Source organism: Apium graveolens, unplaced genomic scaffold, assembly GCF_009905375.1.
Source record: "Apium graveolens cultivar Ventura unplaced genomic scaffold, ASM990537v1 ctg4529, whole genome shotgun sequence".
NCBI lineage: Eukaryota > Viridiplantae > Streptophyta > Magnoliopsida > Apiales > Apiaceae > Apium > Apium graveolens.
The window spans coordinates 27,942-42,539 of NW_027418584.1; the positions used below are offsets into that span (position 1 = coordinate 27,942).

Here is a 14,598-nt window from a genome sequence, read left to right on the forward strand (position 1 = left end):
TTATTGCCTTAAGCAAGCTCCAAGAGCAAGGTATGAGACATTAGCTCAGTTTCTTCTGGAAAGTGGATTTAACAGAGGGACTATTGATAAAACATTGTTTTATCTCAACCATGGAAATGACTTACTTTTGGTGCAGATATATGTTGATGATATCATTTTTGGTTCTACAAATGACAAACTTTGTAAAAGGTTTGCCAAGCTAATGCAGTCAAGATATCAAATGAGTATGATGGGAGAACTTAGCTATTTGCTGGGCCTTCAAGTCAAGCAGAATGAAGAAGGAACTTTTATTTGTCAATCTAAGTACACCAGAAATTTGTTGAAGAAATTTGGAATACAAGACTGTTCAAGTGCATCCACTCCTATGGCCACTACAACAAAATTGGATAAGAATACTTGTACATCAATAGATATTACTGATTACAGAGGTATGATTGGCTCACTACTCTATCTAACTACAAGTAGACCTGATATCATGTATGCTACCTGTCTTTGTGCAAGATTTCAAGCAGATCCAAGAGAACCTCACTTAACAGCTCTAAAAAGAATTTTCAACTACCTTAAGGGTACAACTGATCTGGGATTGTGGTATCCTAGAGAATCAGACTTTAAGCTAATTGGTTACTCAGATGCAGATTTTGCAGGATGCAAAATTGACTGGAAAAGCACAAGTGGAAGCTGCCAATTTCTTGGAGGCAGATTGGTTTCTTGGTTTAGCAAGAAACAGAAGTCAATTTCCACATCAACTACAGAAGCAGAGTACATTGATGCAGGAAGCTGTTGTGCACAGATTCTTTGGATGAAGAATCAGTTACTGGATTATGGGTTAACATATGCTAAAATCCCTATTTACTGTGATAATCAAAGTGTTATTGCTATGACAGGTAATCCAGTTCAACACTCAATGACAAAGCACATCAGCATCAGGTACCATTTCATAAGGGAGCATGTGATGGAAGGTACAGTGGAATTGCATTTTGTTCCAACAGATCAACAACTAGCAGATATCTTCACAAAACCACTATATGAAGCTACTTTTACAAGATTGGTAAATGAACTTGGAATGGTTTCAGGTTCTTTCTCTAAATCTGCTTAGTTTATGTTCTGATACATCGGACTTTATGATCAGTATTTACAGATATTACTAACTTTGTGTATTTTGTGCTTAAAATTAAAATTTTCTAAGTGCTGATTGTTGTCTGATGTGAATTTCTAAACTCTGATAGTGATATGAATGTTTCTGTGACTATTCAATCCAATGAGGATAATTGTGCTAGATGCTGACCTACTAGTCTTTAATATACTACTAATCCCATGTTTGAAGTAATTGTTTATGTGCAAATCTTTTAACACAAGCAAATTCTGATATAGAGCTTGGTTAAAGTTTACTTTGTGTAACTTATTACTAAGTCAAAAACTAGAATATTGCTTCTTATCTGTTAAGTTCTGATGTTAGTAAATATGATTGATGTACTAAGTGCTGATAAGCCTTACTTATCAAAAGAAAAAGAAAAGAAATAAATATCAGGTACTCCTTTGAGATCTAGAGAAAAATATATGTGGAAGGGAAGACCCAAATGCATTGCTGGTATTAAGTAATATGCATTAGAAAAGCAAAATAAAATTTTTCTTGGTGACTTTTCACATTCTCTGATTACTGGAGAAATACTCTGATAACAGCATAAATTCTGATAAGCAGTCGTGACTCACTTACACTGAGAAGCCACTATAAAAAGGAATTTCAAGAGATGCATAAAATGAGCACAAAACAGTTGAGGTGGACTCATGCATGAACTCATTCTATAGTAGGCTTCAGACTAATGACAGATTTTAAGCAAAGTTCTTAGTTATGCCTTATTTATAAGATGTACTGAAGTGAATCAGACTTTACTTTTTATCTGATATTTAGCTTAATGCACACACTTACACTCCATATGAATGATGAAAATTACTGTGGTGATAAATGTTGTTTTAGATGAACAGTTTAAGTGTCAGTTGCATAAATTCTGAGGACAAGTTCTGATGGAAGTTCTGATGATTAAGTTCTGATGAAACCATATCAGTATTTGTGTGAAGACTTACAGAAATAAACATTCACTTTTCGAGTTAAGGAGCCATATTCTAATGACTTTTAAATTTTGATAATAATCAAGTTTTAATGCTGATGTGGCAGCATTTATTTACTTGGTTTATTTTTGGTCATTACTTGAACTGTCATATTTATACAGAATATTGGTTTATGAGAGATAAAGCAGTAATAATCATTTGTTTAGTGGGAACAGTTTTTTTTTTTAAAACTGAACGTGCAATGTAATTATTACTTATTTACCGTGCCCGTTAACTTTTGCCTTAACTGCTGCATGGCTGACAGGTGTAAAGGTCTGTTCCACTTCTCATTAACTGCTGTCACGTGGGGTGTCTAAGTTAAAGAGATAAAAGATTTTCAAATCTTTTATTTTCATTTTTATTCTATTCACTATCTCTCTTTTCTTATTCTCTCTCACATTTTTTGACGGTTTCTATACAGACATTACCTCAAACACCTTTCAGGCAATTTTATTTCTCACTTATTTCTGATGGCGCCCAAGGATTTAATTGTTGATGGAGCCAAGTTTATACTAAATAACTATGCTACAATCCTGAACAAGGCTGAAGCTCCATCAGATCTGTACTTTGTGCAAGATTTATTAGCCAATAGTGAGATTGGGTATGCTTTGACCCAACCTCAAACTATTTCAAGCAAACAAGTGCTGACATTTTGGCGTACTGGGGTTTTTGATGATGGTGGAGCTACTGGTACTCCAAGCATTGTTTTCACATCAGGAGATGTTGAGCATGTGGTTACTCCTGGAGCAGTTCGTAAAGCTCTCCACTTACCTGAAGGTTGCACATTCTCAACAGTGGAGGATCTTGTCTTACAGCAGCTTATGGCCAGTTTGGGCTATGAGAAAAGTTTGGGAAAGCTGGGTCAACTGAAAAGAGCAAATATCAGAAAGGAATGGAGCTTTTTCTTTGATTGTATCACTAAGACATTCGCCAATAAGTGCTCCAACTTTGATGTTATTCCCATCATGAGTCAGCAAATCGGGTATGCCCTTATTCATCAAACTCATTTTGATTTTACAAGTGTTGTGCTAGGTTTCATAGGGGATAAGATGAAAGAGGATAGGAATGTAGTATACTTTGCTAGATTCTGTCAGCTTATATATACTTTCTGTTGTGCTGATGAACCCCAACCTACCAGTGATTTAATTCCACCCTTTAAGCTTGCAAAAAGGGCTTTTAATGACTTGTTAAATGCTGACATTAAGAAACAAGTGCAGAGACCCTTACAGATTCCTCAGTTAGTAAAACAGATCTTGGTAAATGTTGATCCACAAAAATACAAATCTATTTACCCTGATGTTCAACCCACCAACACATCACAGCCAACTCAACATCCATCAGAACATACGATCTCTCACCAACCTCAAACTTCTCAACCTCCACAAACTCAACCATCTATCAGGACATATTACAAACCAACACAGTCATCTCAACCTCAACCTTCAGTACATCCAGTGAAGCCTTCATCTTCAAAACCCAAGAGGACTAAGATAGTACCTCAGTCTCAACATAAGAGAAGGAGAATTGTTCTGAGAGATGAGTCAAACAATGAGGTACATGTTCCAATATCAGAACCTGTTGTTGTAGAAGCTGAGAAGATCTCTTCTCAGAAAGATACTGAAACTGGGAGTTCTAGGCCCCTCAAAAGGCTTAGAAAGCTAAATTCTGATGATGAAGCTCTCAAAGTCTCTAATTCTACAAAGAGGCTTAAGAAGCAAAGAGCCAGGAGGGCTGTAAGTGAATCATCAGACTCTGAAGAAGTTCTGGATGAAGCAGCTAAGGAAGGGGGTCAGGAATCTCTGATCCCAACAGAACCTATAGTCATTGAATTACTTCCCAAAGTTGAATCAGACTTTACTCAAGCTCCAAAGTCTCCTATTCAAGAGCAAGAGGATATTCCAGAGCAAGTGACTACACCTCCTGTGTCTCCTATCATTGATCCAGTACACACTGAAGACCCAGGTACAAGTGCTGAAATTGATATTCATAACTTGATTGTGCCTGAGGTTCTGTACTTGGAAGCTCCACCAACTCAACTCACTCCCCCAACAACACCACTTTTAGATGCCGATTTCAATGAAGATATTCCAACAACACCAATTCTGAATCTAGATGATGAAGATCAGATTGAAGGTGGGCATCAAAATTTGGATGTTGATCAGAACTTAGTTGCAGATCAGAATTTAGAGGATGAAGTTGAAGCCTCTATAGCCTCACATACTGTTATTCTATCAGAGGATGCTGATACTGCAGGCTCTGTAAGTTCTGATGCTGACAATGCTGAAATTATCGGTGAAGCTGCTATAAATGTAGATGCTGATGCAGCTGGTCCATCTGAACATGCACCTCAACAAGCTCCATGCAAAGCTGATTTAATCAAGAAGTTTGTTAGAGAGGATGCACCAGTACCTTGGAGTGAAACTTCTAGAGGAAAAGAGTGGACTAAGGAATGGAACACAGTTAGTTTTGTTCCTACTGAAAAAATTCTTGCTGAGCACCTTGCCAAAGCTGATGAAATGCTGATAAATGATGATTTCAAGGCACAGCTGAGAGTTACTGCAATGAGTACTAGGCACCTTCAAGGTCAACACTCCATAACTCATGACAAGGTGAAAAAAATTCAAGAATCTCTGATCCAGCAAGATATGAATATAAAATTGGAAAATAACAAATTTTTCAAGCCAGCATTTGACCGAATTGGGTATATTGAAAAGACTCAGGAGAAGCAACAAGATTAGATTTCTGAAATTCTAAAGAATCAAGCTTCTCAGCAAACTCAACTCAATGAGATCCAATCCTCAGTGGAATTGCTTGTCTCTCTTCTGCTACCTGCTGATGCCAAAAAGGGGGAGAAAGTAATTAAGTCCAAATGCAAATCTATTCAATCACTGAAGGGTAAGGACGATGGAAATGATGACCAGGGAAACTCTAGAATGGGTAGAGGTCATGGTCAAGGCAAAGGTTTTTCATCAAGGACAACTAAAATTTCTACACAAAGAATAAGTTCTGATACTGGGAGAAGAATAAGTTCTGATACTGGTAAAAGGATAAGTTCTACTGGACATCTGGAGCTTGATGAAGAAATTTCAAAGAGATTATTTCTCAAAGAAAATCCAGGAATGGACTTTGAAAGTCTAAAGGAAGAAGAAGCTAGACTCAAAGCAGAAAATGTTAACTTCAAGTCTAAAGCTTCTGTTGTTGAAAAGAAACCACCAAAGCATAAAGGCATTGTGATAAAAGAAAGGTCAATTTCTGAGGCAACCAAAGCCAAATCACAAGTGGGGTTAGACCCAAGATCCAAAGGCAAAGAAAAAATTGATGAACCTGTAAAGGTATATGTGCCAGTCATGGATGAAGAAATAATTGATGAAGAAGATGCTAGTCTTACTCTGATGAAAAAGAAGATTTCTCAACCAACCTCTGACATGGCTCAAGTTGTTTAGAGTCAATATGTAGTAAGTTCTGATATGATAGTGAAGCAAGCAACCTCTGACATAGCTCAAGTGGGCTTGATATCAGAAGATAAGGAAAAGGAAACCTCTGACATTGCTCATGTTAAACCTTCAAATATGCTACTACTAGGATTCACCAAAGCTCAACAGACTCAACCTTTGAGGACTACATCAAGTGGTTTTGAAGCAAGAGTTGTTATAGGAAAGGAAGCAAGAGACAAATCTGGGTTGGGTAGTTCCAAAGAAAAAAGAGTACACAATACTACCAATGATCCAACTTCCTTAAGTGAACCAGGTGTAGGAGCAACTCCTGAGAGATTGAATCAACTTGAATCTGTATAAATGGTTTACCATTCTGTTTTGAAAGAAGATATAATGTTATACTTTATGACAGATGGGAGGGTATTCCAGATCAGGGAGAATGTAATTTCATTGAAGTATTTTGAAGAACTCGAACATGTTCTATTTCTGATTCAAGTGAAAAACAGATCAACAGATGGTGCTGCAGGGTGTTTAAAATCAAATATTCAAAGACATAATAAACTTTATTCTTTAAAGTCTGACAGCCCATACTATCCTAAGTACAGATCTCACAGTGGAGAAATTGTTAAAATGAAGCCTAATACTGCTAAAATCATCACTACATTTTCTGGTATTAAAGGACTTGAATTCAATCTAGAGTCTGATAAAGCCTATATCATCAGACTAGATCAGGATATAAGGAAAGCTAAAATAAATTATCTCAAGGCTGCTATCTTTCAAATTGGTGAAGATACAGTTGAATTGAAGAATGCTAAAAGGAGAATGGTCAATGAACTTGAATATGCTGAGAGATGTTTATTGAAGAACTATCTCAGAACAACTCCTGATATCAAAGAGATCAGAAATTGAAGCCAAGTCAAAGATCTACAACTGTTTAAATTCTGAAGTGTAGACTGAAGCTGAAATCAGACTTTGAGGATGGTAAAGCTATAAGGACTGTAAGTTGTAGTTATCTAGTCAAATTCTCATGCATTTGTACTTAATGTTTTTGACATCATCAAATATCTGTTAAACTTGTATATTATGCTAATTCACAAGTTGGGGGAGATTGTTAGATATATTTGTGATGTCATGTCTAATATGATTTGTGTTTAGTTTTCAGATCTTACTTAACAGGATAAATCAGTACTTAACTGGAAATCAGTACTTATACTGAAGTCAGGACTTAAGATTTCAGAACTTAAGTTATCAGGAGATATTTATCAGGAGATAATATCAGGACTTAAGGAGACTTTCAGATAAGGAAGGCGGCTGATTGAAAGGAAAGAAGATCAAGACAAATACAAGAAGAGATATGCATGAAGAAGAATTCTATAAGGAATAGAATACTTGAAAGAAAAGATAACTAGTTGATATATATTAGGAAGCAGAATTATATTCGATATCAATTAAAAGATTATCTTGTAACTGTGTAGTATATAAACACAGACATAGGGTTTACACTATATGTGTTATCTTAATCGAGTTTATTATTCATTGTAACCCTAGCAGCTCTCATGATAATTTGTTCATCACTGAGAGAGGACAGTTCTTTGTAATAGAGTTTATTGTGTTGAATAAAATCTGTGTTCTGTTACTTGAGTTCTTATATTCGATTTGATTGTAGTAAACACTGTATTCAACCCCCTTCTACAGTGTGTGTGACCTAACACACGAGAACAAGTATAGAACGTTCACCAGAACAAGTATAGAATGTTCACTAGAACAAGTATAGAAGGTTCACGAGAACAAATACAAAAAAGTTTCGAGAGACTCCACGACTCGACCGACCAGGACCATCATCGAGGTGGCTCCTCGGCCGATCAAGAGTAGGAGGAGTCGAGTCCTCCACATGGGGGGCTCAAGGCCGAGTAAACCCTCCTGTAAAAAAAATTCACACGACGTTCACCTCCCGACCGACCAAGACTATCATGGAGATGGCTTTTTGGCTGACCAAGAGTAGGATGGGCCGAGTCATCTGGCCGACCAGAACCTCTATGGAGGTTGGTTTAGAGCCTCTTGGAGGACTTCTCGTGACCCTCCTGGAAAAATTTTGATTTTTTTTTTTGGAAAATTGGAAAAAAATCATTTTTTTTTAAATTTTCAGGATTTTAAACTTAGTCCCGATTAGGGCCGATTAGTAAAGATTAGGCCCGTGTAGGGCCAGTTAGTGTATATTATATGTAATTAGCCTGAATTAAGGGTAATTAGTGGTTTGTGTGATATAATTAGCCTCGTTTAACTTATGTGTGCACATGATTAGTGTGGATTAGGAGTAATTAGTGGCTTGTGCATACTAATTAGCCAGATTAAGACAAAATAGCCCCGATTAGGGCAGATTAGCCTCGATTAAGGCCAATGAGAATACTCTAATTTAAAATTATATTATTTTAAGCCTAATTATGGAAATTAGCCCCTTTTAGGGTCGATTAGCCCCGATTATGGCATGTTAGCAGCTTTCACCCTATAATTAACCTTGATGAAGGTTAATGGGTGATAAACGCTCTCTTTTAAGTCCCGATTAGGACCGTTTAGTGTCAAACACTATTCAATTAGCATGTGCAAATACCCCAAGTATGTATACTCATACTAAAAAAGTATAAGCCGTTGTAAACATGTAGATCACTCCACACTTTACGATAAAATGACGATACCTATGAAGGGCTGACACCCGTGAAGGGCCAATACCCATGAAAGGCCAATACCCGAGAAGGGCCGAAAGTACCCCGAGTTGCAAAAGACCATTATAACTTCCACGAAAACTCGATTAGTCTTACCGGAAGTTGGGGAAAAATGATATGGATAGAAAATACATCCTAAAAATACATTAAAATATCACATTAATTACGCTTGGAATTCTTGTCCAAAGCCCAACACCAACCAGGTTGATCAAGGCATGTCACAGATTAAAAACATCCCAAAATTGTCAAGACCCACGAGCAGAAGTCGTCAAGTTCCACGGACACAAAATGTCCACGGACTCGTTCCAATACGGCTGAAAGACCAAAGACATGACGTCTAATATGGACTCTAACTCTTACAAGGAAGGTTCTAGAATCTCTTCCCTTATAGGAGTCCTAATTACCATATAAGTTAGAGACTTGTCCACTAAGTCTCCTAACTCAAGTCTCACCCTAGACTCACCTCTATATAAATGGCTCTACCCCTCAACCTAAAACTACGTTTTTGACTTGATTTTTTTACAACACAGAGATAAGTAGGCATCTTGCGATGACAGCCTGTCTACGACCGCGAGAACAACCATTAAAGCTCGGAAATCATAAACCCTAGCATTAAATACTAACAAACCTTAGTTTTTATTACACAACAATCACATATTTAAAAAATTTAAATAAAATCAGAACATGTAATCCACGATCTTAGTGCTTATTTTTTATTTTAGTTAATATTAGAATTTTAATACTATAAATTTAGAAAATTTCTGAAAAAAATAATGAATTTTATTTTTGTCTGTATACAAGAATATCGTGTTGGTTCGATCCAATTCAATAATCCATGACCACTCTGATTCACTTGTCACACAGTTCTCAAATGCATTAAAGTCATTTATATTTTGTATTAGACAATTTAAACGTGTGCGCGTTACTTACCTTTCTGATTTTCTTTAATACTATTATGAGAGAATTACATTTTGCACCCCTTAAGTTTGGCCAAAACTCAAATTTGTATACCTATTTTCAGAAATTATAGTTCGCATCCCCTACTTTGAAATCCGATTCAACATGCACCCTTTTTGCCTAAATAATTAGCCCTAATTGTTCTCCTACAATATATCTCATCATTTCTCTTCACGAATAGACTATATATGTTAAAGACAAGAATTTGGGCTAAAAATTGACAAAATTTGGTAAAAAAGGTGTAACATGAATCATATTTCAAATAAGGGGATGCAAACTGCAATTTCTGAAAGTATGTATATAAAAGTAATTTTTGAACAAACTTAAGTGGTGCAAAATACAATTCTCTCTGCTATTATTTTACTTTTCTCTGTGGGCCCTGTTTCATACTTTCATGACACGCCCCAGGCAGTTTCTAAAGCACCAAGTTCCAGTTTCTTGTGTTAGCACTTTCAGCTCATTTGGTAAATTTTCTCATCTGGGTTCATCTCAGTTTTTCATATTAACCATCTGTATGTTCATTTACTTACACTTTTCTACTCTTTATTAATAAAACTGTATGTTGTGTTTGTGTCTTCTTAACTTTATTAATAAAAATTGGGCTTTGTTTTTCTTTATTGTTCTTGAAGGTAAAGATTGGTTTTTGATTTGATTGGAGAAATGGGTAGGCTATTTGTTCAAACTCTCGAAGGGAGCATCTATTCTTGCAAGCATTGCAGAACCCATCTTGCTGTTTTGGAAGATATTATGTCTAAGGTTGTTTATATTTTTCTCATTGATGTGTTTAATGTTTGTGATTTTATTGATCATCATTCTTGGTTAATGTAGGTGATTAGTTAATTATGTTTATTTAGGTGTGGTTGATCGTTGTTTGTTTAAGTGGGATTTGGATTGTTTGGTTTGTGTTCTTGATCGTTTCGGGTGATGTATATGTAATTTTTGGAGTTGTTACTAACTGTGATTTTAGTAGTATTGTCCCATTTGGGAATTTTTGTAGCATGTTTGCAGATCGCTTTTTGATCCGGATATTAATTTTAAAATTTTTGATTATGGAATTTGGTTGATTGCCATGAAAGGCGTTTAAACTTTAGTTGCATAACAGATCATTCGCCTAAACGATTAACTCTCTCTCCCATGTGACCTTTAAAGTTTAGTGAAATTTCCCCTTGAATTTCATTAAAAGATGTATAGATTAAAAGTCTCCTTAACTTGAGTAACTGATAAGGCCCTTAAACTCCGATCATGCTGTTTTCTTTTCGTTTGCAACTTTAATTTGTACGACATTATGTGGCTGCATATCTTTCACAACATATCTTTCACAAATTAGAAGCAGTGATTGCTTAAGGCTGTGATAATTTCTTGAGGTTTGTTTTGTTAATTGTTTGCTCTCTGCAGTCTGTATACAGCATTTATTTTATTTGTAATTAGTGCCTCACTTGCTATTTCTTGCACAAGTAGCAAGTAATACTCTTCCTTCCATGCATAGATTTCACACCTGTCTATTTTTTTATTAATGAGTTCAAGAGGGGGGATTGCAGAACTGGTTTAGGATCTAGGCGAGAGGGGTTGCAGCTTTCCCCTTTTTCCGGTCGTTATCTGTCACTTTTAATAGACCTTTTACACCTGTGTAACTCACTTACCCTTGACCATTTCTGCCATGGTTCAGAACAACATCACTAAAGTTGATAAGGGTCTAACGAGAGAGTTATTGGCTTGAAGGCCTGCTTGGTTATGTACATTCCGTGTTTGTTCGGGTTTAAATTCCATTTACATGATATATTGCAATTTTGAAGTTGGGTGATCCCACTAAAATTTAATATAAAAATAGGTTCCTACATGTAAATTAGCCTTTCTTAATCACTATAACATGACATTTTAGTATTCACACTAGAATTTGAGCAATTCATGTCATGCATTTATATATTTTAGTATTCACACTAGAATTTAAGCAGTATTATCTTGTTTTCAACACTGTTCCTGGGGTGGTATGGACTATCTACAATACTTTAAATACATTGTGTTTAATCAACAATTTCTTGGAGTACTTAATTTTAATTGACAGCCGTTTCCTAACCTGTTATTTGCATGTGTTTTCAGGCTTTTAGTTGTAGGCATGGGAAAGCGTATCTCTTCCATAATGTGTAAGCCTTCTTATATAGTTTGTGCAATTTTGTGTTTTAGATTCGATTTATGGAGATACTGTTGTTTTGAATATCATATACTTTTACTAATAAGTCATCTGCGGCATCAATATCTCTGCTGCCTAACAGTGTGCTGGGCAGAATAAGTATTTTCCTCGTCATTTTGTTAAAGAATATTGGAGCTCTACAATGCCTTCACAGGAATTGCTTTTCCTTACAAAATTGTATGTTTTTGTTAGTAGTATATGAAAGTGTAAACTACAATTATTTAAAGAAAAGTATAGATTACAGAAAGATATCTGTATTACGATTAAATACACCTGTTAGGTGCAAGTTCGCTGCCTAGGACCTAGGTTTGCACAGTGTTCTTTAGAACATAAGATATTGGGTCTGGACAAACTTGAGTGCACTAATGTACTTTTTGGCTAGATATTACACAAACGCACGTGTACACATATCAATTTATGCAGTTATGTTTCCAAGTGCGTTTTTTTGACTTCGTCCGAATGTTATCTTTCGTAGTGTGAATGTTACCCCTGGAGAGAAAGAGGAGAGGATGATGATAACTGGAATGCATATTGTGGCTGACATTTTCTGTGTGTCCTGTGGATCTAATGTTGGGTGGAAATATGTAAGCTAAATTTTAGAACTTAATTGCTTGATTTAATGCTAGACTTAATTTTGACACATTAGTAATGACGGTGAATCGTGAACTCCCAGGAGTCTGCTTATGAGAAGAGCCAAAAGTACAAGGAAGGCAAATTCATTCTCGATAGGTATCCCAGATTCTGTGTGTTTTTAGATTATCGTGTTATTCCCTTTGAGCCTTATAATCCGTGATTCCTTTTGTTTGTGCAGGTTTCAGATATTGGGACCTAATGGAAGCACCTACCGAAGGATTCAGGAAGCTCAGATTGTTGGAAGCGATGTTGATGAAGAATGATGCTGGAAAAAATTTCTGCTCAATCAACTCATATAAATTGCTAGTAACTAAAATATAAACTGTACATTCTCTAGAACTTGTTCTTTTTGGGGACAGTAGTTATTGTCATGCTTTATAGTGGTTAAACGACCCGTTAGTTTCTCAGGAAAACTTAGAATGGTCCTTTTGTTTTGATGTTTTTAAACTTCCAGTCATACATATAGGAAAATGAATCATCCATGTCCATTACAATGAAGAACGGTAGCTTATATCCTACATAATTTCGTGTTGGTAAAGTGAGTTTAGCTTGTGCATGAAAGTTTATATCTCGTGTTACCTTGTAGATATATAGATTACAAATTTCAGTGACCTATGTGGCCTTATACCTTTGTTTTATTAGCCTTGAAAAATTATAGGAGTGGTATCTTTCAGATTATTGGTTGTTTGCTTCCTTGTCTACTTCCTTTCGGCCTTCTAAATTAACCTGAGCACAATAGGAATAGTCCCACCTGCTCTTATTAGACTTCAATATTGTTCTTCTATTACGGTGAACATCATGAAATAATCAAACTATATAATCCTAACGAACCCCTTATCTCAATATAGGGTGTGTTTGGTATTAAAAATTGTTTGATAAAATTCAAAAACTGTTTTTCGAAAAAATGTTTTTAGCCTAAAAGTTGTTAGAGAAAGCAAGTTCCCCGTACTTTTAGAAAAAGTTGTTTTTCAGCTTTTGCGGGAATCAGATGTTGATTTCACCTTCAAATCTTATTAAAAACATTATTATTTTTATCAAAACATAAACATATCAAAAAATTATCAAACAGTCATCTGATTTTTATAACAATATTTTTTTCAACGGCACTTTTTCTAACAGCATAACAAATTTTAAGAGTACTCCCAAACAGACCCATAACTGTGTTTGGACATAAATTTCTTGTCTCAATATTTTTGCATACGCATTTTTAGAAGAGAAATGCCACGTACCTAGAAAAGAATATCATCCCGACAGTTCTCTCAAATGACTAAGTTTCATTATTTTATTTGTGAAATTTATTTATACTAATGCATGAGAGATCCATTTTATATATGAAAAAATAGCCAATAACACGATAGCAACTCATCATTTGAGAATGTTTCGGAAACTTTAGCATTTCTCTTTTAAAAAACAACTAGCGTTATTACCCGTGCAAGGCACGGGGTAGCTTTATTTATAAAAAAATATTGCTATTTTTTAATATATTTTTACGAAATTTGTGTTATTTTATACAATATTGCGTGGTTCATGTTACAAGACCTAATGTAACGACGAATATCTCTAAATTTATATTATGCCACGAATATAAAATTTAGAATGCACTATTGCCATTGAAAATAATGATTTTTTATCAAGTTTCAATGATTTTTTTTAATTGGTGATACCAAAAATACAATAATGTTTATGTATCATATTTATCAAAATATAGGGGCAAAATAGTAAATTTTTTTACACGGTCGAGCTCGAACTTCAAATTATTCGGCTCATAAGGCTCACGAGTCTTATCGAGCCGATACTTTTTTTTAATATAAATATATTTGTATGTAAATATTTAATATTTCATTTATATTTTATATATTTAATAGAAGCGATTTCGAGCATAACATATCATATTTCGAGTTTTTGTCAATATTTGGTGAAATTGATTCAAGATTTTGAGCCGAACTTGAGGCGACCGTACTATTTACGACCCGAGTTTCAAGTTTGATTCAAGAAGATTCGGTTGAAACCGAACTTGTGCTCGAGCCCGAATATTTTTAATCGAGTTGAAGCCTGAAAGTTTTCGACTCGGCTCAGCTTGATTATAGCCTTAATTGTTGTACACAACTATAAAGTTAATATTTTGAAGTGAGTTAATTACACAAGTCTCGATAATTAATAAATTATTATCTCTTCTATATATAATAGGAGAACAAAGGTATAATTTCATGAGATTAAAAAGTCTCATTGAAAAGACTAAGTTACCCCTGTTTTTATTATTTATATAAAACATGTAGTTCGTGGGAATCGAACTCAAGTTATTTCATTCAACTATACAACCTCTTGCCACTACACCATATTGTCACATGTGCTTTTTATCGTACACATAATATGTAATTGTGTTAAATGAATATTTTATTTAACTTTAAAGATACTTACTTGAATTCCGCAAAAAAAAGGATAGTTAGTTGAATATTTGTACAGTTAATTTTAAAGAATTGAATTTCAGATATAAAGTTAGGCATGGTACATAAATGAATTATTATCTTATTTATTAATCATTTTTTAGTGATAGGGATAA

At 34.9% G+C, this 14,598-nt stretch overlaps 1 protein-coding gene across 2 annotated transcripts; it reads left to right on the top strand.

Annotated features, from left to right (window-relative positions):
• The first annotated feature begins 9,554 nt into the window (after positions 1-9,554).
• LOC141702027 (protein yippee-like) lies at positions 9,555-12,663 on the top strand. 2 transcript variants are annotated; one of them, XM_074505733.1, is made up of 6 exons: positions 9,555-9,681; positions 9,847-9,973; positions 11,315-11,358; positions 11,881-11,989; positions 12,079-12,134; positions 12,217-12,663. In XM_074505733.1, the coding sequence occupies exons 2-6, from the start codon at positions 9,878-9,880 to the stop codon at positions 12,299-12,301; spliced, it is 390 nt and encodes a 129-aa protein (XP_074361834.1). In that variant the 5' UTR covers positions 9,555-9,681; positions 9,847-9,877; the 3' UTR covers positions 12,302-12,663. The 2 variants fall into 2 exon arrangements, with proteins under 2 accessions (XP_074361834.1, XP_074361833.1); XM_074505732.1 differs by having other exon boundaries at positions 9,591-9,729.
• The last annotated feature ends 1,935 nt before the right edge of the window (positions 12,664-14,598 follow it).

Coding starts and splice junctions, on each gene's coding strand:
- LOC141702027 (XM_074505733.1), top strand. CDS start 9,878: ATGGGTAGGCTATTTGTTCAAACTCTCGAAGGGAGCATCTATTCTTGC. Junction 9,974..11,314: donor TGGAAGATATTATGTCTAAG/GTTGTTTATATT, acceptor ATGTGTTTTCAG/GCTTTTAGTTGTAGGCATGG. Junction 12,135..12,216: donor GGCAAATTCATTCTCGATAG/GTATCCCAGATT, acceptor TTGTTTGTGCAG/GTTTCAGATATTGGGACCTA.